The following is a 23,343-nucleotide window of genomic DNA, read 5'->3' on the forward strand; positions in this document are numbered from 1 at the left end:
ACAACCCCAGCTCGCCAGTGAGTCAACGAGCGGGTGAGTAATGTAAACTAATGGCGCTGGGGTGAAATTAGCGACAAACAGAGAGAGAGAGAGAGAGGGCTTGGAATAGAGCCGACAGGCCAAGCTTCTGTCTAGCAATGAAAGAAAACATCAGCTATTTCATTGTAAAAAGATGAATATCCTCTCCCTCTTGAAACAGCAACGGGAGTGAGAGACGGACACAAAGACAATAAGCTGTAAAGTGGAGGACTCTCATCGGAGAGGATTCCAAAAACACTTGAATGGCTCATGTTCTCCTCACCGTAACATCACCCAAGTGAGGAGCAATGTATAGCCAAACATAGCCTGTACGATTTTCAACTACAAAACACCGTAGGAAGAATAAAACACAGCAACTACACAGTAAAAACAAATGGTTAATGTTCATGGTTAGGATTAGGGGTAAAGGAATCCCATCCTACATTAGTGAATAAGGGCAACTTCTCCAACCATTCACCCGGATGGATTTATTTATTTCGTTTTTTTTTTACCTCTTTGACATGTGCGTCGTCAAAGTACATCCACTTGCGTATCTTGGTCTGGAAGAAGAAGGTGGAGTAGTGCTTGCCGTAGTAACACACCATGCCCACCAGGTAGAGCTCTGCCTGCTTGGCCTTATCGTCTGTTACTCTGTAGAAGAGCTGAGGGGGACAGGGGAGAGGACTCATGTTCAGCCCCATAGGGAAACGAAAAATACACTGTCCTGCAATACTGTATATCTAAATCATACCCCCCCCCCCCTCCCCACATGGTCAGATCAAGTGGTCAGGAAGAAATCTGGACCTTACAGTAAGTAATCCATCATTCATTTAACCTGTCACATATTTCCACGAATCGAGGCCCAGGGTACCCAAACAGGCATCGGGAATCATAACACAACTCGCAGAGGTACCACTTCAGAAACGCTCCAGTGGTTCTCAAAGGGTAAACAGCAGGTAAACACCATTAGCGAGGGAGATGGCGCCTGACTGTGTGTGTTGTGTCAGAGTATAGAGACATCAGACTGCTTTCTATCCACTCTGGTGTCGGTGGCTAGAAACACTACAGCACACACAACCCAGTATGGCATAACTTAGTGGCATCTTCTGAAGAAAACTGTAAGAGTGAGTGTGTGTCTCCGTGTGTGTGTGTGTGTGTGTGTGTGTGTGCGCGCGTCTTACATCCCCCAGGCGCAGGCAAGTGCCCAGGCTGTGGATGACGTCCTCTGCCAGGTCTGAGTGGTCAGAGTCCCACACCAGACCTATGGTGATGATCTCTGGCGAGTTCATAAGTACCCGACGAATACGCAGCTTCTCCCCACAGTTACTCTGAGGGAGAGAGAGAGGGAGAGAGAGAGCGAGAGAGGGAGGGAGGGAGAGAGAGCGAGCGAGGGGGAAGAAGAGAGCGTGTGAAGAGGAGGGGGGGGGGGGGGTAGGGGGCAAGAGATGGAGTGGGAGAGACAGAAGGGGGAAGTGAAAGAGGGGGGAAAAAAGGAGACGTAAATTGAGCGTAATAAATCACAAATATAAACCAAAAATCCACCCCCCCAAAACAAACTCTAACAAAGTCTACCATGACTCATTACGTTCTGAGTTGACAGTGATCTTCATCCATTTAGCTATTTCAGTGTTGACTACGGTTCAATTCAGGGCACCCCTCATAGTGAGCCGTGTCTGAAAAGGTCAGCTGGCTGTAGGCCAATGACAACCCCCAATTCAAGTGTCACTTCTATGCCCGTCACAGAGAGACAGCCTTCCTTTAGACATAAACTCTACCCACACACTGGGCCCAGCAGCATGTGGGGTTCCTTCATAGAAGGTTACCACAGGACTCCTTTCACAGAGCTGATTTGGGCCAGAGCGGTACAGTGTGTGCGTTTTTTGTTTGTTTGTTTGTTTGTATGTGTGTGTTTGCGAGGGAGAAGGATGCATGTCACCACATGCACCTGCCATCTTGACCTCCTTTGCCGGAGAGGGGCAAAATTCCCTCCTCTTGTGTGCGTTTCCCAGAAGTGAGGCTGGAAACAAGCGGGCGGCAGGCCCCCTGAAGGGCAACGATTGTGCACGCGCCAAATTTGACATAAACAGAGGGGACTTTCTCACAGCACAGGCGAGCACTGGGGTTTCTCACACACAGACCGGCGGGAGAAGCATCAAAGTCAGTCTCTACTTAGCGAATACAAACACATTTCTGAAAAATGCCTGTAATTGTACAATACCGGGGCAGCTCGTTGTGATTATGTAGACTCTGGAGTTAACCTTCAGAATGACTAGAGGCTTTAACGTTCGATAAGATAAAGCCTCGAGGGAGTATCCGAATTATAAGAGTCATGTTTGACGGGGAGATTTCACATATGGTTTAAATGTTAAAACGCTAATACTTTGAGCTGCTCATGTTGATCCACCCTGGTCCTTTCAGTTCAGTTTCTAGCCCAGAGCTATTACAGTCGAAGCACTGAGGACTCCGTGGTGAGTTTGGCTGACCTCAGAATGGTGTTTACTGCCCATGTGACGCCATGAAGTCCCTCTGAACCAGTCCGCCCACACTCAACACAAGCCTCGGAGTTAGATTGTGTGTGTGTGTGTGTGTGTGTGTGTGTGTGTGTGTGTGTGTGTGTGTGTGTGTGTGTGTGTGTGTGTGTGTGTGTGTGTGTGTGTGTGTGTGTGTGTGTGTGTGTGTGTGTGTGCGCATACGCAAGCGTGAGAGTCATAATATATATCTTGACTAAAGAATCCCACAAGACATGAATATTTAACTTTTTTTCACCATCATAAGTAAGAATATTTCTGGTGGGAGTGTAATATCTATTGTGGCTGTAATATAGTGTAATATAGTGGCTATCACAGTTGTCATATGGTCCATGGTGTGGAACAAGCTTTCCCCTAACAGTATGACAGCGGAGTCCCTGTTCATCTTCCAAAAAACTTCAGAAACTCTACCTCTTCAAAGAGTATCTTAAATAAACCCCACGACACCCCCATGCAAAAATACTTTTTACCCGCACTTGTCTTGTCCTACTAGTACTGACTTTGTTGATAACTACTTTATTGTAGGGAAAATGTACTTACTACGACTGTGATACCTGGTTGTCCCACCCAAGCTATCTTAAGATGACTGCACTAATTGTAAGTCTCTCTGGATAAGAACACCGGCTAAATGACAAAAAATGTAAATGTACATTTATGGTAAGGTGTGGTAAAGTGTGCTTGTATACTAACTCACCGGACAGTTGCGTAGGTCTTCCATAGTGCTGGCGTTGCGGAGCAGCTCTCCAAACATGTCTGGTGTGGGTTTGTCTCTACACTCCAGCATCCTCACCGCCTGGTTACTGTAACACGGGGGATACACAGAACACACACAACTCAGACATCTACAGTGTGAGACAACACACAACTCAGACATCGACAGTGTGAGACAACACACAACTCAGACATCGACAGTGTGAGACAACACACAACTCAGACATCTACAGTGTGAGACAACACACAACTCAGACATCGACAGTGTGAGACAACACACAACTCAGACATCGACAGTGTGAGACAACACACAACTCAGACATCTACAGTGTGAGACAACACACAACTCAGACATCTACAGTGTGAGACAACACACAACTCAGACATCTACAGTGTGAGACAACACACAACTCAGACATCTACAGTGTGAGACAACACACAACTCAGACATCGACAGTGTGCGACAACACACAACTCAGACATCTACAGTGTGAGACAACACACAACTCAGACATCGACAGTGTGAGACAACACACAACTCAGACATCTACAGTGTGAGACAACACACAACTCAGACATCTACAGTGTGAGACAACACACAACTCAGACATCTACAGTGTGAGACAACACACAACTCAGACATCTACAGTGTGAGACAACACACAACTCAGACATCTACAGTGTGAGACAACACACAACTCAGACATCTACAGTGTGAGACAACACACAACTCAGACATCTACAGTGTGAGACAACACACAACTCAGACATCTAGTCCTTGCAACACCAGGGTTGTTGGTATGATCTGCGGGCCACATATATTGTAGGGGAGAGTGGGGTAAGTTGAGCCAAAGGGTTAGTTGAGCCACCCTTGTTTCTAGGAAACCATACACAAAATGAATCATGTGACCAAATATGTAGGAAGAGGTCATAATTTCATGTGAAGGAAAAAAACACATGGAAAAAAGTGTCAAGAATGTTAGGTCCCAAAAAAAAAAAAAAAAAGTCAAATTAATGCATTGTGTTATATCTAAACCAAAGTAGAGTTTTAATATTGTTTTATACATCAGTTGGGGTCTCTATAAGCTACAATATGCGGTCCTAAACATAGCATGGAAAGTGCATCCTTGTAGCTGTGTGAGCGAATATAGTCTAAATGTTTGCCTTGGGTTAAGTTGAGCCAACGGCCGCCATACCACGTACAAATGATGATTACATATTTTTGCAATGCGTCTTGAACTCAAGATAGTGCATTTTTATTGTTACAGAGCAGACATCATCATGTACACAAACGTAAAACAAGCAGGGGTCTACCCCCCTTGAGGTTCTTGAGAGAGCAGCCAAGGAAGTGAGAGAAGGGAAGAAGTCCATTCAAGCAGCAGCAAGGGATGAAAAAATTGACTGAATGACACTGAAGAGGTACAGTGCATTCTGGAAGTATTCAGACCCCTTGACTTTTTCCACATGTTGTTACGTTACAGCCTTATTCTAAAATTGATTTTTTTTTTTATCTCATCAATCTACACACAATACCCCATAATGACAAAGCAAAAACAGTTTCATAGAAATTTTTGCAAATGTAAAAAACTAAAAGAAAACGGAAATATCACATCTACATAAGTATTCAGACCCTTTACTCAGTACTTTGTTGAAGCACCATTGGCAGCGATTACAGCCTCGAGTCTTCTTGGGTATGACGCTACAAGCTTGGCACACCTGTATTTGGAGAGTTTCTCCCATTCTTCTTTGCAGATCCTCTCAAGCTCTGTCAGGTTGGATGGGGAGCGTCGCTGCACAGCTATTTTCAGGTCTCTCCAGAGATGAGATGTTCGGTCAGGTTCAAGTCCGGGCTCTGGTTGGGCCACTCAATGACATTCAGAGACATGTCCTAAAGTCACTCCTGCTTAGGGTCATTGTCCTGTTGGAAGGTGAACCTTCACCCCAGTCTGAGGTCCTGAGGTCTCTGGAGCAGGTTTTCATCAAGGAACTCTCTGTACTTTGCTCTGTTTATCTTTCCCTCGATCCTGACTAGTCTCCCAATCCCTGCCGCTGAAAAACATTCCCACAGCATGATGCTACCACCACCATGCTTCACCGTAGGGATGGTACCAGGTCTCCTCCAGACGTGACACTTGGCATTCAGGCCAAAGAGTTCAATCAGGAGGCGAAAGAAACGCACACCTGTTTAGGCGAGGTGCTGGCTAGTGGAGTAGACGGGATGGAAGCCACTCCTCAGTAAAAGGAACATGACATCCTGCTAGGAGTTTTCCAAAAGGCACCTAAAGGACTCTCTGAGAAACAAGATTCTCTGGTATGATTGAACTCTTGAAAAATTAAAGGAGAGCCGCACACTCTAGCAGCTCAGAGGCAATCATTTAATAACCTGATATCCAACGTTTCGACAGACAAGCTGTCTTCATCAGGGACAAAATCGGCAAAATCGGCAGTGTATCAAATACTTGTTCTCCCCACTGTATATATTTTATTAGCAAAATGTATGAAAAACTGTTTTCACTTTGTCATTATGGGGTATTGTGTGTAGATTGATGAGGATTTTTATTTATTTAATCAATTTCAGAATAAGTCTGTAATGTAACAAAATGTGGAAAAAGTGAGGGGTTCTGAATACTTTCCGAATGCACTGTACATTGACAACAACAAAAATTACGAACAAAAACCTGTGTGAAAGAGAGGCTATGATATTAAAGCAGAGGCACACAATGTCTTATCTTATGACATGGAGTCTGAGCTTGCTAAACATATCCAGAATTTTGCGGCCCAGTTTCATGGGCTTAGTAGCCTCAAATGCATGAATTGGCACATTGAAACAGCATCCCTGTCCCATACAACTGGTTGAGAAATAGAAGGGTAAGTGATATTGAACAGAGAGATCGACATGTATATCTGAATGTAGGCATACATTTCAGATATACAATATACCACACCTCCCAGTCTATGAATTAAACTATGACCTACCAGCACCACCAACCCCTGTCACAGGACACTATCACCCACTTACCCCAAGGTGGCTCAAATATAGATATATTTTGTTAGACAAAACACTATATTTCCCTTGACGTAGTGATGCTGAATGTAAAAAATGGCTCACTCCCCCCTACAGACTGTGTTAAATGTAAGTCTCTTTCAGATAAAAACATCCTTCTAAAATAGAGAGCACTACAGCTACCGCCTTAACACTGGTGCTACTGATCATGTGACTGCAGGGCCTTAGACCAGTCCTTTGTCTACAAGGTGACTCTTTGTTCCGTTCCCATTCTCTCCAGGTCTCTCTGGAGCTCTGTCCACCTACAGAGGTGCACGCCTCAAAGACACTCCAGGGTTATACTTTAACTCTGTGCTCTGGTGCAGGAGAGAGGCCTCTTATTGGCATATAAACCGTTGTCAGGATACAACATACTCCTCTGAGGGTTAGGGGGGGAGTGGGTGCGTGTGTCTGTGTGTGTGTGTGTGAGCGCGCGTGTGTGTCTGTGTGGGTGTGCCTCTAACAGAGAGAGAGGGGCTGGTGTTGGGGATGTTGGGCTCATATCAGGGCCAAACAGCGTTGAGGAATTAGACAGAGCCCACACATTACACCTAACAGACTAATCACATGGAATATTATTGTAGACATTTCATCACTTTTGCATAAGAAGTTGGCTCATAACATAACAAGCACTCTGGGCTGACTGGCTGGCTGCTGCAGCAGAAGAAGAGACTGAGATGGTGCCGGGCTCTCCTGAGGGCTTCGCTGCAGACATCGCCACAGCTGGAGATGCAGGCAGGCAGCCCATGGCTCACTACAGCTAGTCCGCAGCCTAACGGAGGGAATGCAGGTGATTCATCCCTCCTTCCTCCTCCCACAGCCCAGAGAGGTTTGGTGGACAGCTCATAATGCCACAATGAAGAAAGCTATTACCCGTTCCTAGGCGACCTGATATCTAACCTAGCGGGTTACTTCTCTTTAGAGGAGGAGAGAGAAAGCACGTTCGGTCACCATGGTGTCTCTAGGCCTGAGAGAGCGTAGATTTTGTTTTTGCTCTGCTCCGTGGAAAAGAGACCGGAAAAGCTTTTCATTCTATCATCTGTTTGTGGTGAATGGGTCAAAATTCAATTGGAGAGCAGTGCCCATCAATTTTCACTTTAGTATAAAATGTGCGCCTATGTATGGTATTAGTCAACTAGTCAGAACTGGTCAGAACTAGTCTGAACCAGTCAGAACATTAGTCAGATCTAGGCAGAACCAGTCAGCTCAATGCTGTGTTCCCAAGTCAAAGGATTACTCACCAGAGGGATGTGGTGGAGATGTAGTGCACCATTTGAATGAATGGCAGTGGGTCAGAGGAGGCCCCACAGCTGCTGCACACACACTGCAAACATACAAAGAGTTACACGACTAAGATAAGCACAGCTGGCTTGACTTCAGTTAATGACATAGAAATGGATGGGGGGGGGGGGTCAATTCTGAGATGAAAAGAAAACGGATTGACTGATCATCTAAATAAGTTACTGAGGCTTGTGTTTGTACTGAGGCTTGTGTTTGTACTGAGGCTTGTGTTTGTGCTGACCTGTTCGAAAAGCGTCATGGCAAACTTCTGGTGTGGGATGCAGTGCTTGGCTGTGCAGATGTCCTCTTTGGTCTCGTCTGAGATGTGGAAATGAATCCGCATTAGGATGTTCTCCTGTGGGGGCAACAGTTAGAGACAGTCATGTTAGCTTTATTCCTGTTTGTGTTTGTGTGTGTAAGCAAGTGTGTATGCGCTTTCCCACATGTGTTTTTAACTGAATCACATTACTACGTCGTGACAAAACCAACACACAAAGAAAGAATCCTCTTGAGAAAATATTGAGAAAACTTATATTGCTTAAAGGAATAATCCACTTAAAAACTATCTTTTGATATATTTTTTAAATTAGTCCACTGTTGATTCAGTCTCAAAATGTTTTGCACGTCAGCAATCATGTCTTCAAGACATAGGACTTTCAAAATGCAAATTGTAACTTGCCACATCATCATGATGATGCATCTACAATTAGCAAGCTACAATGAGATTTTTGAAAGTCCCACATCTTGAAAACGTGATCACTGACACGGAAAACATTTTGGGACTGCATCAACAGTGGACTAATAAACAAAAATATCGTTTTTGAGTGGATTACTGTTTTAAATTCAGTCAAGCGGCGAGGTGCCGCACTACAAAACACACAGAGGCTCTGGTTGGCCATCCTGAGCTCATTTACTGGGTGATTTATCACTCTAACTGCAGGCGGGAGCCCTCTGAGCGGTGGGAGTTCTGTAGCACTGCAGAGAGAGGGTCACCACGGGGAGGTTCCAATGTACACTTAGCATCTGCCTCAGCCCACCATCCCGCCGCCTCCGGAATGCAGCCGCAGCCAAATACCCAGAATAATACTAATAAAAAAACAACCCAAGTTGCAGTTTCCCTATGTTCTCGCTTGTCAGCAGAACATAAAGAGAAGTGGAGAGAGAGAGGTAGAGAGGAGAGAATAGGTCCAGAGAGGGTACAGGGTATGGAACAATCCTCTGGCTGGCTGCCTAGCTGCGTTGCTTATAAAAATGAGCCAGTCAGGGGGGAGAAATGGCTAAGTTTGTTTCTTTGCGGTAGTGTGGTAGAGGCTGGGTGGACTGCTTACTGTCAGTGGGATCAGGGTAAAGGCCTTGTAGAGAGCTCTGCATTGCAACTTCCCAGAGACAAAAAACACTTCCCACACTTTTCCTTTGTTCTCCCAGAGTAAATAGTGTCCCCAGCCATTGTTTTCTAAATGTTATGGCACTGCAAAAGTCTGATTTTTAACATGGAACATTTTGTTATGAGATCACTTTTAGCTGATCTCCTAGCTCTGTTCTGTTTGCTAAGCATGTAGGTGTATTAGAAGAGAGAAAGCAGGAGTGGAAGAATGAAGGGTAATGGACGTGGGGAAGTGAGGGATGAGGCAAGTCATGGAGGAATAAGTGAGTTGAGAGAGTAATAGTGAGGGGGGTAAAGTAGGAAGAAGTGGAGGAGCGAGGGAGGGTTGTCTCTTACGAAGCACTCTGCAGCGTCGTCCATGATGCCCAGCTGGAAGCGCTGTTCGTCCTGGAAGGTCTTGGCCAGGGCGCTGCGGAGCGCGTCAGACGGCAGCACCTTCTCACTGCTGAACTGGAACTGAGCAAAGATACTCTAGAAACAACAAGAGACACAGTAACACAGCAGGGTCAATAACAGTGTAACACTCTCTGGAATAACAGGAATGGACTCGACAGAAATGATTAACGGATTGCACAAAGAAATGATACATTCACAGGTTTCACATATTTGGACCGCATCTGGAAGGTGATCAATATCCTTTATATCAAGTTAACACTAATTTCACCTCTTCACTGTTGACGCCGAGACTGGTGTTTGCGGGTACTATTTAATGAAGCTGCCAGTTGAGGACTTGTGAGGCGTCTGTTTCTCAAACTAGACACTCTAATGTACTTGTCATTTTGCTCAGTTGTGCACCGGGGCCTCTTACTCCTCTTTCTATTCTGGTTAGAGCCAGTTTGCACTGTTCTGTGAAGGGAGTAGTACACAGCGTGGTAAGAGATCTTCAGTTTCTTGGCAATTTCTCACATGGAATAGCCTTCATTTCTCAGAACAAGAATAGACCGACGAGTTTCAGAAGAAAGGTCTTTGTTTCTGGACATTTTGAGCCTGTAATCGAACCCACAAAGGCTGATGCTCAACTAGTTTAAAGAATGCCAGTTTTATTGCTTCTTTAATCAGACATCAGTTTTCAGCTGTACTAACATAATTGCAAAAGGGGTTTTTAATGATCAATTAGCCTTTTAAAATTATACATTTTGATTAACTAACACAACGTGCCATTGGAACACAGGAGTGATGGTTGCTGATAATGGGGCTATGTAGATATTCCATTGAAAATCTATTCCATTAAAAATCCATTGAAAATCTGCCGTTTCCAGCTACAATAGTCATTTACAACATTAACAATGTCTACACTGTATTTCTGATCAATTTGATGTTATTTTAATGGACAAAAATGTTGCTTTTCTTTCAAAAACAAGGACATTTCTAAGTGACCCCAAACTTTTCAATGGTAGTGTATACAGTTGAAGTCAGAAGTTTACATACACCTTAGCCAAATACATTTAAGTTTTTCACAATTCCTGACATTTAATCCAGAACAAAATCCCTGTATTGGGTCAGTTAATATCACCACTTTATTTTAAGAATGTGAAATGTCAGAATAATAGTAGAGAGAATGATTTATTTCAGATTTTATTTCTTTCATCACATTCCCAGTGGGTCAGACGTTTACATACACTCAATTAGTATTTGGTAGCATTGCCTTTAAATTGTTTAACTTGGGTCAAACGTTTTGGGTAGCCTTCCACAAGCGTCCCACAATATGTTTGGTGAATATTGGCCCATTCCTCCTGACAGAGCTGGTGTAACTGAGTCAGGTTTGTAGGCCTCCTTGCTCACACACGCTTTTTCAGTTCTGCCCACACATTTTCTATTGGATTGAGGTCAGGGCTTTGTGATGGCCACTCCAGTACCTTGACTTTGTTGTCCTTAAGCCGTTTTGCCACAACTTTGGAAGTATGCTTGGGGTCATTGTCCATTTGGAAGACCCATTTGCGACCAAGCTTTAACTTCCCGACTGATGTTTTGAGACGTTGCTTCAATATTTTCCAGCCTCATGATGCCATCTATTTTGTGAAGTGCACCAGTCCCTCCTGCAGCAAAGCACCCCCACAACATGATGTTGCCACCCCCGTGCTTCACGGTTGGGATGGTGATCTTCGGCTTGCAAGCCTCCCCCTTTTTCCTCCAAACATAACGATGGTCATTATGACCAAACAGTTCTATTTTTGTTTCAGCAGACCAGATGACATTTCTCCAAAAAGTACGATCTTTGTCCCCATGTGCAGTTGAAAACCGTAGTCTGTCTTTTTTATGGTGGTTTTGGAACAGTGGCTTCTTCCTTGCTGAACGGCCTTTCAGGTTATGTCAATATAGGACTCGTTTTACTGTGAATTTAGATACTTTTGTACCTGTTTTGTCCAGCATCTTCACAAGGTCCTTTGCTGTTGTTCTGGGATTGATTTGCACTTTTCGCACCAAACTACGTCCATCTCTAGGAGACAGAACGCGTCTCCTTCCTGAGCGGTATGACGGCTGCGTGGTCCCATGGGGTTTAGATGTCCTAACCGGCTTGCCAAAACTATAGTTTGTTAACAAGACATTTGTGGAGTGGTTGAAAAACGAGTTTTAATGACTCCAACCTAAGTGTATGCAAACTTCTGACTTCAACTGTATATACACACACACACACACACACATTTTAGGTATTGTAACGGCTGTCTAATTCCTCCTCTTCGGATGAGGAGAAGGAGTAAGGGTCGGACCAAAACGCAGCGTTGTTTGATGACATAATGAATATTTATTAAAGCAAAGACGAACATACGAAGAACACTTGAATAGAAACAAAACAACGTAGACAGACCTGAACTTGAGAACTTACATAGACACGAAGAACGCACGAACAGGAAAGACTAGCCAAACGAACGAACAAACAAACAAACAAACAAACAAACGAAACAGTCCCGTGTGGTGCAACAGACACAGGAACAATCACCCACAAACAAACAGTGAGAACAGCCTACCTTAATATGGTTCTCAATCAGAGGAAACGTCAAACACCTGCCTCTAATTGAGAACCATATCAGGCAACCCATTTAACCCAACATAGAAACACATAACATAGAATACCCACCCCAACTCACGCCCTGACCAACTAAACACATACAAAAACAAGGAAAACAGGTCAGGAACGTGACAGGTATAATGTCTATATTTATGTTGCATTTGAAAAAGAGACCTAGGTCTCAATATGTCTTCCCTGTTTTTTAAATCATGTATTTCCATTTTCTCAGACAAAAAGACCCTGAACAAGGTGAGTGTTTATTGGGCAAGCGGACACAAACCCACATAAAGGCACACAAACATGCGCACCCACAAACACAAACGCGCGCACGCGCACACACACGCGCACGCACGCACGCACACACACACACACACACACACACACACACACACCTGCCGCTGCACCTCAACTTATCTTGCGTAAGGAAGAGAGAGAGAGAGAGAGAGAGAGAGGGAGAAGAGGTGGGTGAGCTGAGCTGAGGGAGAGATAGAGAGAGAACAGGAGAGGCAGAAAAGGAGGTGGGGAGAGGATAAATTATCATAGCCTTATAATTCTGCTCAAATTAAATACCTGGCCGAAATGCCCTGTAATCGACCCTTCAAATGAGCCCTGGTGAATTCTGATAAGGCTGAGACATCAAGGGAGAGAGGGAGAGAAAGAGAGGAGGGAGAAAGACCAAAGGCAGGAAGGGAGGGAGAGATGAAGATGGAGGCAAGGGGAAAGAGAAGGGAGAGAATGAAAGAGCAGAGAGAGGGAGAGAGATGGAGTGCAAGAGTGAAAGAGAGAGAGCAAGTGCAGAGGGAGAAACAGAAGTATACTTAGGCCTACATTTCTGACCATGACTCTGAGGTAGACACTAGTGTGAAATCAAATAACCTGTCACAGTCAAAAGGACCAGACCTAGTCAGTTGGTAGCTAAAAGGATGGCCTCGTTAAACCCACGGGGCTCTTTCGCTCTCCAAGTCCTGCCAGCTGGCCAGATCCAGCTGCTCTTAGCCGTGCCTGCCACGCAGACCGTGTGTGAAACAGAGGAATCAGACATGCCTTCAAATATCACCATCGAACCCCTCCGATGGGCCATGCAGCCCTAAGCATCGCAGATCATCAAACAACTCAGTTTCACAAGAGCCCATTTAAATCTACATTTGGGGGTGAAAATCGCACACGGCTGAGTGTGTGGAGTGCCATCCTACAGCCACTCAAAAGGCATTTCCGCACCCTCGACTGTCTCCTCTGGTACGTATGAGCGTGTGAAACTTGCCTCTTCATTAAGATGGAATCAATGACTCAAACCAGGAAAAACAAACCTGCTGGCCCACAGGAAAAGTCTTGTGGTGTAATGAAAGTAAGCTTAGTGGCAAAGCTAGTCTGGTTCTGCCAGCCAGGCAAAGAGACAGACAATCAGAAATGGATTTGGAATGAATAACAGAGTCAGTTACAGAGTAAGACTAAAGTTAGAGAGACCACAGACCGACAGACAGGCAGACAAGCAGACAGACAGACAGACAGACAGACAGACAGACAGACAGACAGACAGACAGACAGACAGACAGACAGACAGACAGACAGGTCGCGGTGAGACATATAGAGATGGTCATTGGTCACTAGGGGTGGCCCGGTTTTGCTATTTGAACGATCGTTACGATGACTGCAGTCATTTGGCAAATATCACAGAGAGAGAGAGTGGGGAGGGTGGGGGCTGGCTAAAGCTAATGATCTACATTCAGCGGCCTGTCCAAATCAAATCAAATGTATTCAAATCCAATTTGATTGGTCACATACACATGTTGAGCAGATGTTATTGCAAAATGCTTGATCAGAGAGAGATCAATGGTCCATAATAATCCATAACCACTGGCCAGACATTCAACCACTGTCTGTCCACACCAGGGGAGATGGCTTATTTACTGACCATTTACATGTTAAGACACAAATATTCACATCCCATTCAAAATCATGGTCATTTCTCATGGGGCACAGCTATACTTAAGAACTAAATTCACAAAAGTAACTTGAAAAAAATTACGTATTTGATCGATTTACTGTTGAAAATAAAATACAATAGTCCAATACCAAAATAACCATCCTCTATCTGCATTCTTTGGTAGGCATTACATGGAAAGGATTCATTAATAAGTGAACCACCTGTTCTCCACCCCCAGGCCTCCCTCTCATCTCCACCCACAGGTCGAGCCTCTTACCTTCAGGGCACAGAATATACACGAGTCCTCCATGCACTTGTGTGTGGTCAGCTGCCGGAAGCTCCGCCGAAAGATGTCCAGGTGCCACAGGACCTGTGGAAAACGAGAGAAGAAAGAGTGAGACAAAATGACATTCAAATTCTCCTCAAGTCGGACCTCACAACTCCGGATTACCTGATTTCTAAATGGAATCTACTGAGTAAACAACATAAAGCTGTTATAAAGGAAACGCTACGGGAGCGTGTGACAAACATTTGCTCCTCTGCGTCGCCTGCTGTTGACTTTCCCACCCTCCATAAGTGCCAACGCTTTGCTCCAAAAGTCTAAGCTTTTCACAGATTCAAAACCCTTAGAGGGAGTGTCTATCATGTCTATCTGTGGAAATCTAAAGTTCTCTAAAGCCAGTGGAATTCCCTCGCTAACTCGTACCTGATGCTAAAGGATGTCCCTCCCTGAATTTGAGGTTTGTTACACAACCACAGTGGAGCCCACTGCTGTCCTGTCCAATCCCCTGTTGGCTCTGAGAGCCCACCACTACTGCACTAGCCCAAGCCCGTCCAATAGGAACAAGAGCAGGTCCTGTCCAATCAGATCCCTGATGCCTCCCAGGCTCTTAATCTCCTCAGCAGGGGAGGAATCCTGCACGCCTCACCAGGAGTTACGGGAAGAAGATGAAGAAAGAAAGAGAGGGGGAGCGAGACGGACAGAGAGGGAGCCAGAGAAAGAGTGTATGTGATAGACCGCGGGATAAGGGAGAGAAGGTGGAATAGAGAGAGAGAGAGAGAGAGAGAGAGAGAGAGAGAGAGTGTGTGTGTGTGTGAGAGAGCACCAGTCCCATCACTTTGAGGAATGTACGCTTGCCCAGGTCTGGCTGAGATGCTGGGTGTCAGCGGAACAAACGCGGCCCTTGCAGTTTCCCGTCGGGAGGCTCCCTGGCATACCATCTTCCATCTGGCACCCTGCCTGAGCAGCCCAAGGGGAACGGGGGTCCAGGGCCCACCCCCACCTGTTCAGTGTCTAACTCGGCCTCACAGCGCCCACGCCATGGTCCTGCTGACACGTCCGCACACCACCGAGCTGAATTATAGACAGGCCTGTCAGTCTCTGTTAACCTAAACTTCCTTCTTCTCTCTCTGTTCCCCCTGTCCCAGACACTACCTATTTGCAGTATCCCTTTACCTAAAAATGCCTCTCATCTACTCACCTATCATTCCACCAAACAATGCTTGACAATCTTCCCACCAATCACGATCCACCCAAAATAATCACCCTATACAGTACAGTACTTCAATAGTTTCTACAGTGGTGGAACAGCTATCTAAACTTTTCCATAAGAATTTCAAACTGAAACGAATTTCAAACTGAAACACGGTTTCAATCAATTGAAACATCAATCATGATCCACCCAATTGTCACCCTATACTGTGCACCAATACATTTCTGCAGCGATAGAAACAGCTATCCAAACTTTCCCATAAGTATTGAAACTAAAACATGGCTTCAATTTAAACTCAAACAATATTAGTAGAGATATAGCGAGTGTGGTCAGGCATGTGTAATGTCTCAGCGAGCAGCAAGTCTGGAGCATCTGTTTCAGCACTAATACGCAGCGAAGCAGGTTAATAGCAATCAACAGCATTGGTCGTGACAGGCTCCAAAGGTCAATATAACTGACCTCTAACAGTTTCTGCAAGGCAAAGGACTCCTCCAGGACTACTCCAGCACAGTGAGAACCATGACTCTTACTGGTGTATGCCTCCTCGGGCATGAATATACAATCTGTCAAAGAGTGTGATAAAACCCTATCATGGTCACAACATTTTAAAGGACTTTAGTTTTTTACAGCTGGTGTAGAAGATGGTTGCCGGGAGAAGTAGTAAAAAGTGCTCAGGCGGTTTGAAGACAATGTTGTGACACTGCTGCCGGTGATATAAGAATTACAAAAGCTGTGAGGTTGAACTATAAAACGAATAGATGTTCCTTGATTCACAATTACCAACAACAATCACAACCTGACTGTAAAAAGGCAATGTGTCAAATACATGATTTAAGCGGCCCACATGATTTTTACTGGCCTATAAATTCAGATTGATTACTAGGCTACATTCCCAAAATGGTAACCTTCCAGAGCTTTGTCACTATGGACATCAAAACATTTTGGCCGGGGGTTGGAAATACCTGAGAGAGGAGGATGCTATCTTGAGACGAATCGTAAGATGAGAAGTTGCTAGTAATGCTCCTCATCACAGCCATAAGGAGGCAGTCAGCCACACACACAGACACATTAAAACCTCCAGATTTCAAAAAGTCCTGACTGAGGGAGAAAGAAGCCAGAGGTTTCATAACACCAGCAGCACTGCAGCAGCTAAACAGAAAGTGAATAGGATGCCTCAACACCTGGATCAGGGGTAAATTCATTATGTTGGTCGACCGAGATTGTTTTAGTCGAGCAGTAACAAATATATACAGTTGAAGTCGGAAGTTACATACACTTAGGTTGGAGTCCTTAAAACTCGTTTTTCAACCACTCCACAAATGTCTTGTTAACAAACTATAGTTTTGGTAAGTCGGTTAGGACATCTACTTTTTGCATGACACAAGTAATTTTTCCATCAATTGTTTACAGATATAAATAAATAAACAGACAGTTTATTTATTTCACTGTATCACAATTCCAGTGGGTCAGAAGTTTACATACACTAAGTTGACTGTGCCCTTATTAAACTGCTTAGAAAATTCCATAAAATTATGTCATGGCTTTAGAAGCTTCTGATAGGCTAATTGACATCATTTGAGTCAATCGGAGGTGTACCTGTGGATGTATTTCAAGGCCTACCTTCAAACTCAGTGCCTCTTTGCTTGACATCATAGGAAAATCAAAAAATAAATCAGCCAAGACCCCAGAAAACAAATTGTAGACCTCCACAAGTCTGGTTCATCCTTGGGAGCAATTTCCAAATGCCTGAAAGTACCACGTTCATCTGTACAAACAATAGCACGCAAGTATAAACACCATGGGACCACGCATGGAAGGAGACCATTCAGGAAGGAGACGTGTTCTGTCTCCTAGAGATGTAAGTACTTTGGAGCGAAAAGTGCAAATCAATCCCAGAACAACAGCAAAGGACCGTGTGAAGATGCTAGAGGAAACAGGTACAAAAGTATCTATATCCACAGTAAAACGAGTCCTATATCAACATAACCTGAAAGGCCGTTCAGAAAGTAAGAAGCCACTGCTCCAAAACCGCCATAAAAAAGCCAGACTACGGTCTGCAACTGCACATGGGGACAAAGGTCGTACTTTTTGGAGAAATGTCATCTAGTCTGATGAAACAAAAATAGAACTGTTTGGCCATAATGACCATTGTTATGTTTGGAGGAAAAAGGGGGAGGCTTGCAAGCCGAAGAACACCATCCCAACCGTGAAGCACAGGGGTGGCAACATCATGTTGTGGGGGTGCTTTGCTGCAGGAGGGACTGGTGCACTTCACAAAATAGATGGCATCATGAGGATGGAAAATATTGAAGCAACGTCTCAAGACATCAGTCAGGAAGTTAAAGCTTGGTCGCAAATGGGTCTTCCAAATGGACAATGACCCCAAGCATACTTCCAAAGTTGTGGCAAAATGGCTTAAGGACAACAAAGTCAAGGTACTGGAGTGGCCATCACAAAGCCCTGACCTCAATCCCACAGAAAATGTGTGGGCAGAACTGAAAAAGCGTGTGTGAGCAAGGAGGCTTACAAACCTGACTCAGTTACACCAGCTCTGTCAGGAGGAATGGGCCAAAATTCACCCAGTTTATTGTGGGAAGCTTGTGGAAGGCTACCCGAAACATTTGATCCAAGTTAAACAATTTAAAGGCAATGCTACCAAATACTAATTGAGTGTATGTAAACTTCTGACCCACTGGGAATGTGATGAAAGAAAAAATCCTTCTCTCTACTATTATTCTGACATTTAACATTCTTAAAATAAAGTGGTGATCCTAACTGACCTAAAACAGGGATTTTTACTTGGATTAAATGTCATGAATTGTGAAAAACTGAGTTTAAATGTATTTGGCTAAGGTGTATGTAAACTTCTGACTTCAACTGTATACACTACCGTTCAAAAGTTTGGGGTCACTTAGAAATGTCCTTGTTTTTGAAAGAAAAGCAACAATTTTGTCCATTAAAATAACATCAAATTGATCAGAAATACAATGTAGACATTGTTAATGTTGTAAATGACTATTGTACCTGGAAACTGCAAAAAGAATTATGGAATATCTATGTCAGGTTTTGGCCAGGACTGTTCTGGTTTTTTGTCACTAGATGTCCCCATTGCACCTTTTTTGTACCTTTTGTTTTTCCCTTGCTCTAATTATTGTTTGCACCTGTATGTCGTTCCCTTGTTAGTATTTAATCCCTGTGTGTTCCTCAGTTCCTTGCTCAGTGTTTGTATGTTAGCACCCAGCCCCAGCCTTGTTGTGAACATATATTTTTCTCTTGTTGGATTTTCCAGAGGTTCTCTGGTTTTGTTCTTTTGTATTTTGGATTAGTCTTTTGAGGTTTGTTTTTCCCTTGCTGTTTTTACCACTTTGTGGATTTTCTTTGTATTTTGGAAGATATCTATTTTTTTTATTAAACCACCATCTCTAGTACTGCTGTGTCTGCCTCATCTTCTGGGTTCTGCCGATTTAGTGACTGTTTCTCGCACCGGGTCCTGACAGAAACACTGAGCCATTAAAATGAACCCAGAGGCAGCCAGTACCCAGGACTTTTTTCCCATGCTGTCCCACCACGAGGGGACTGTCCAACGTCACGAAGCTGCTCTGGTTCAGTAAGAGGCCTTAATGGCTGGACATTCTCAACTTCTGTCGGAGATGATGACTTCCATAAAGCAGATTTCTGATCAACTTTCTCCTGCAACCGCTTCTGCTCCAGTTCATCAGATTCAAGTGCCCGTGGCAGTTAACCCCCTGGCTGAACCTCGTCTGCCGCCTCCCCAACGGTTCTCAGGTGATCCGAGTGGTTGTAAGGGGTTTTTCACCCAATGTTCTCTCTCCTTCGAGCTGCAACCCTCGTCATTTCCCACCGACCGGTCCAAGATAGCATATATCATCACCCTGCTGTCGGAAAAAGCCCTAGCCTGGGCTACTGCTGTGTGGGATGCCCAAAGTCCCTGCTGTGCCAGCTACTCTACCTTTGCTGAAGAATTCAAGCGAGTGTTTCAAGGTCCTACCAGCGGTCCTGACTCAGCCAAACAGCTCCTGACTCTCCGCCAAGGTCGGCGCAGCGTGACGGACTATGCCATCCAGTTCCGCACGGTGGCAGCAGCGAGTGGCTGGAATGACGAGGCGCTCACAGTGTGCTTTTTGAAGGGTCTTTCCGACACCATCCAAGATGAACTGGTCACTCGGGAACCACCGGACAACCTCGAGTCCCTGATCAAGTTGGCTTCACGCATAGACCAGCGTCTGAGAGAGAGAGAGCTCAACCGTAGATCTCTCACCCTAGCTCCTATCGGTCCCAGCTCCGAGTCTCCACCTTTATCCCCGCTGACTCCACCGGAACCCATGCAGGTTGGACGCATCTCCCAGGCTGAGAGAGACCGCCGGATGAGGGAGCGATGCTGTCTATATTGCGGCAAACCGGGCCATTTCCTCTCCACGTGTCCCGGGCTCCAGGGAAAACGCACTCTCCCGTGCAGGCCTGGGAGGACGGTAACGGGAAACATAACCTCCTCTCATCCATCCAACTCCCGCCTGCTCATTCCAGTTACCCTTTCCTGGGACAACCACGAGCTTCCCCTTCAAGCCTTGGTAGACTCTGGAGCCGCAGGTAACTTCATGGATGGTGTCTGGGCGAAGGAGAATGGCGTTCCCTCTGAACCTCTAAGTGACCCCATAAGGGTTACTACGTTGGATGGAAGCCCTTTGGGATCTGGACTTGTCACTCGTGTCACTACCCCCTTGCGTCTTTCAGTTTCCCAACACCAGGAAGTGATGAACTTTCATCTGACCTCGTGTTCCGAGTTCCCTCTCGTCCTTGGATACCCCTGGCTTCACAGCCATAACCCTCACATCGACTGGTCTGTGGGCACTATCAAGCAGTGGGGTCCTACGTGCCAAGCCACTTGTATCTTCCCAAGTTCCCCGAGTTCCCCTCCCGAGTCTCTAGAATCCATCGACCTGTCCCGAGTTCCCGAGTGTTACCATGACCTCAAACCGGTATTTAGCAAACAGAGGGCCACCAAACTACCACCCCATAGACCTTACGATTGCCCCATCGACCTGTTTCCGGGCACCTGCCCCCCCAGGGGTCGGATCTTTTCCCTATCTCCTCCCGAACGAGCTGCTATGGATACCTACATCAAGGACGCTCTGGCAGCAGGCCTCATGCGTCCATCCACCTCGCCGGCGGGAGCAGGGTTTTTCTTTGTGGCCAAAAAAGACGGGGGATTACGTCCTTGCATCGACTACCGGGGACTTAATGCCATAACCGTCCGTAACCGCTACCCGCTACCCCTTATGGCCACAGCCTTTGAGCTGCTCCAGGAAGCAGTGGTCTTCACTAAGCTTGACCTGCGGAACGCATACCATCTTGTGCGGATCAAACCCGGTGACGAGTGGAAGACCGCTTTCAACACGCCTACTGGTCACTACGAATACTTGGTGATGCCCTTCGGCCTGACCAACGCCCCGGCTGTGTTCCAAGCGCTCATAAACGATGTGCTTAGGGATATGCTTAACATTTTCGTGTTTGTTTACTTGGATGACATCCTCATCTTTTCGAGCTCCCTTCAAGAACACACTAAGCATGTCAGACAAGTGCTCAAACGCCTCCTAGACAGCCATTTGTACGTTAAGCCGGAAAAGTGTGAATTCCATTCCTCTCGAGTACAGTTCCTGGGATTTGTAGTGGAACCCGGTCGAGTCCAGATGGACCCCAAGAAGGTAGGGGCGGTAGCAGATTAGCCCACCCCCAAGTCCGTTAAGGAAGTTCAGCGTTTCCTGGGCTTCACTAACTTCTACCGCAAGTTCATCAAGAACTTCAGCTCGGTGGCAGCCCCTCTCTCAGCTTTAACCAAGGGTGGCAACACAAGGTTTCTGTGGGGAAGAGAAGCTGAGACGGCCTTCCAAGGACTCAAGCAGCGCATCCTCTCTGCTCCCATCCTGACACTACCGACGGCGGATGAACCTTTTGTGGTGGAGGTAGACGCATCAGAGGTTGGTGTTGGAGCTGTCCTGTCTCAGAGGGGTGAAGACAAGAGGCTTCATCCTTGCGCCTTCTTCTCTCACCGGCTTACCCCGGCCGAGAGGAATTACGATGTGGGGGATCGTGAACTCCTAGCGGTTAAGATGGCATTGAAGGAATGGAGACACTGGCTCGAGGGGGCTTCTCAACCGTTTCAAGTGCTTACGGACCACAAAAATCTGGAGTATATCCAGCAGGCGAAGCGGTTGAACTCCAGACAAGCTCGATGGTCTCTTTTCTTCAGCCGATTCCAGTTTATTCTCACCTATAGACCCGGGTCGAAGAATCTCAAACCGGATGCCTTGTCACGAGTCTACTCTCCTGCCATTCGAGAAGATACTGACATGACTGTTCTTCCTGCCGCTAAGATCGTGGCTCCGATCTCGTGGCAAGTGGAGGATACCGTGAAACAAGCTCAAGCCATCGAACCGGGCCCTGGAGGAGGTCCTGCTAATCGGTTGTTTGTTCCCAAGGCAGCAAGGTCCCAAGTCCTTCTGTGGGGGCACTCCTCTCGCCTCACCTGTCACCCGGGCGTAGGTCGCACCTTGGAGTTCATCCAGCGTAAGTTCTGGTGGCCCACCATAAAAGAAGACGTTGCCACTTTCGTCAAGGCCTGTTCTGTGTGCTGCCAGGGCAAATCTTCTCACCTCCGCCCTCAAGGACTCCTTCACCCTTTATCTATTCCCCACCGACCCTGGTCCCATATCTCGCTGGACTTTATTACTGGCCTTCCTCCGTCCCATGGTAATACTACGATCCTAGTCATCATCGACAGGTTTTCTAAGGCGGCCAGGTTTGTTCCCTTGACCAAATTACCTTCTGCCAAGGAAACAGCTGAGTTGGTGATTAACCATGTGTTCCGAGTCTTTGGCATCCCGCAAGATATGGTTTCCGACAGAGGTCCCCAGTTCGCCTCAAGGTTTTGGAAGGCCTTCTGCCAACTCATAGGGGCCACGGCCAGTTTATCTTCAGGGTACCATCCGGAGTCCAACGGCCAAACTGAGAGGATGAATCAGGAGCTGGAAACCACCCTCAGATGTATGGTTTCCAACAACCCATCCACATGGTCATCCTTCATTGTTTGGGCTGAGTACGCGCACAACACCTTGTGCTCCTCCTCCACTGGTATATGCCCGCACGAGTGTCAGTTTGGCTATGCTCCTCTATTGTTCCCGGACCAGGAGGCAGAAGTCAGAGTGCCTTCAGCCTCGAGGTTCATCAGACGCTGTCGGCTTACGTGGAAGAAGGCCCGTCTTAATCTTCTGCGTTCCTCACAGCAGTACCAACGACAAGCCAACAGACGTCGCCGTCCCGGTCCTACCCTGTACCCCGGCCAGAGAGTATGGCTCTCAACAAAAAACTTACCGCTACGGGTGGAGTCTCGCAAGCTGTCCCAGAGATTCATCGGACCCTTTAAGATTGCCAGGAGAGTCAATCCCGTTACTTTTCGCCTACACTTACCCAGATCCCTTAAAATCAATCCCACATTTCACATTTCTTTATTAAAACCTGTTGTTTTTTCTCCCCTTATTCCGGCAGGCAGACCTCCCCCTCCGCCCCGTGTCATCGGAGGCCAGTCGGCTTATACCGTCCACCGGATACTGGACTCCCGCCGGGTGCAGCGGTCCTGGCAGTATCTGGTGGACTGGGAAGGCTACGGTCCCGAGGAGCGCTCCTGGGTTCCTGCCAAGGACATACTGGACCTTGACCTCATTCGTCAGTTCAGGGCCCTCCACCCTGAGAAGGCTGGTAGGAACGTCAGGAGCCGTTCCTAGGAGGGGGATTCTGTCAGGTTTTGGCCAGGACTGTTCTGTTTTTTTGTCACTAGATGTCCCCATTGCACCTTTTTTGTACCTTTTGTTTTTCCCTTGCTCTAATTATTGTTTGCACCTGTATGTCGTTCCCTTGTTAGTATTTAATCCCTGTGTGT

At 46.1% G+C, this 23,343-nt stretch overlaps 1 protein-coding gene across 5 annotated transcripts in view; it reads right to left on the reverse strand.

The window, feature by feature from the left end:
• The window catches only part of LOC139570790 (ubiquitin carboxyl-terminal hydrolase 54-like), a 125,231-nt gene that overhangs the window by 22,265 nt on the left and 79,623 nt on the right, over positions 1 to 23,343 (reverse strand). For all 5 annotated transcript variants that reach the window (XM_071392975.1, XM_071392974.1, XM_071392976.1 and 2 more), the window contains 7 exons: positions 14,174 to 14,266; positions 9,302 to 9,436; positions 7,823 to 7,936; positions 7,542 to 7,624; positions 3,241 to 3,346; positions 1,200 to 1,346; positions 531 to 680 (listed from right to left, as the gene is read on the reverse strand). In XM_071392975.1, the coding sequence (XP_071249076.1) occupies positions 531 to 680; positions 1,200 to 1,346; positions 3,241 to 3,346; positions 7,542 to 7,624; positions 7,823 to 7,936; positions 9,302 to 9,436; positions 14,174 to 14,266 (828 nt within the window). The remainder of the gene's footprint in view (positions 1 to 530; positions 681 to 1,199; positions 1,347 to 3,240; positions 3,347 to 7,541; positions 7,625 to 7,822; positions 7,937 to 9,301; positions 9,437 to 14,173; positions 14,267 to 23,343) is intronic.

This window comes from Salvelinus alpinus, chromosome 3 (assembly GCF_045679555.1).
Source record: "Salvelinus alpinus chromosome 3, SLU_Salpinus.1, whole genome shotgun sequence".
Lineage (NCBI taxonomy): Eukaryota > Metazoa > Chordata > Actinopteri > Salmoniformes > Salmonidae > Salvelinus > Salvelinus alpinus.